The sequence below is a fragment of the Nanorana parkeri genome, unplaced genomic scaffold (genome assembly GCF_000935625.1).
Source record: "Nanorana parkeri isolate BGI_ZX_2015 unplaced genomic scaffold, ASM93562v1 scaffold709, whole genome shotgun sequence".
NCBI lineage: Eukaryota > Metazoa > Chordata > Amphibia > Anura > Dicroglossidae > Nanorana > Nanorana parkeri.
Window position 1 is genome coordinate 848,037 of NW_017306977.1, and position 1,058 is coordinate 849,094.

The following is a 1,058-nucleotide window of genomic DNA, read 5'->3' on the forward strand; positions in this document are numbered from 1 at the left end:
TTAAAACAATACAGCCCAAACCTTACAGCAGGAAAATGAGAGAGAAAAGAAAACTAAAGCACTGGATTCAGGGGCTTTACAGTGCTTTAATATTTAAACCCTAACAGAAACTGAATAAATAAAATGGAAAAAAAAGTATCCAAGCTTCGCATGCAACTTTTATGGCTGGCATCAAACTGCAATACCCTTTATTGCTCAAATGCAAAACAGCTAGTAAAATCACATTATCATCCTTCTCCCTTCAGCATTCAGGAATAGTCCCAGAGTGGAGAAGCTGATAAAACCAGCTTTGCTTTGTCTCTGAAAGAGAAAAAAAAACTCCCAGCAACATCCTGAATCTCACCCCTCCACTTTTAAGCTTTATTTTATTTTTTTATGTCTCTAAAAACACATCTAGCGCTCTGAGATGTTTGGATTCCTTAAAATGCGAATAAATAGCTGGAGACAGCACAGAATGCGCAAAAAGCCAGAGGAAGGTATTCAAAGGAACACGAGGCCTAGCCGTTTGTGATTCTGGTTATAGTAGCTGAAATCGCAATTAAACTGAGGAGAGCAATGGATTCCGTGATTGGTCTTGACACTAATTACACAGAAACCAGAAATAAAGACATTTATGCAAATTCACTATTAGCTGGAGCTTGTTACTCCATCTCTGTAGCTTGCATTACCTTTTCTAACTCCAGAAGATGAAACCGTAATACTTGGATAGCTTGGATCATCTGAAGAAGAAAAAAAAGAAAACAATAAATAAAAATACAAATAAAAGTTCAAACATTACAACAAGGGATACTGTAATATAATTGCCTCTATTAAACAAAACAAAAAAAGTTGGGTTTTTTTGCACAACTTTTCCTAACAAAAGGTGTACTTGGCTCTCCTCATGTGACCGATATAACATAAGCCAAACACAAACTCATGAGTTAACATATAAATCCAGCACAGCAAATGGTGTTTCCTGGCTATCTTTTTTATGCCCTTCCATTGAAATCCCCAAATAGTGGGGGGCTTTTAATATGTTTTCAATCTGTTTGTCTACAACTCTTGGGGGGGGGGGGGGG

General features: G+C 37.1%; 1 protein-coding gene across 4 annotated transcripts in view; it reads right to left on the reverse strand.

Annotated features, from left to right (window-relative positions):
- The window catches only part of MEIS1 (Meis homeobox 1), a 146,424-nt gene that overhangs the window by 140,335 nt on the left and 5,031 nt on the right, over positions 1 to 1,058 (reverse strand). For all 4 annotated transcript variants that reach the window (XM_018563904.1, XM_018563906.1, XM_018563905.1 and 1 more), the window contains exon 5: positions 669 to 719. In XM_018563904.1, coding sequence (XP_018419406.1) covers positions 669 to 719 — 51 coding nt within the window. The remainder of the gene's footprint in view (positions 1 to 668; positions 720 to 1,058) is intronic.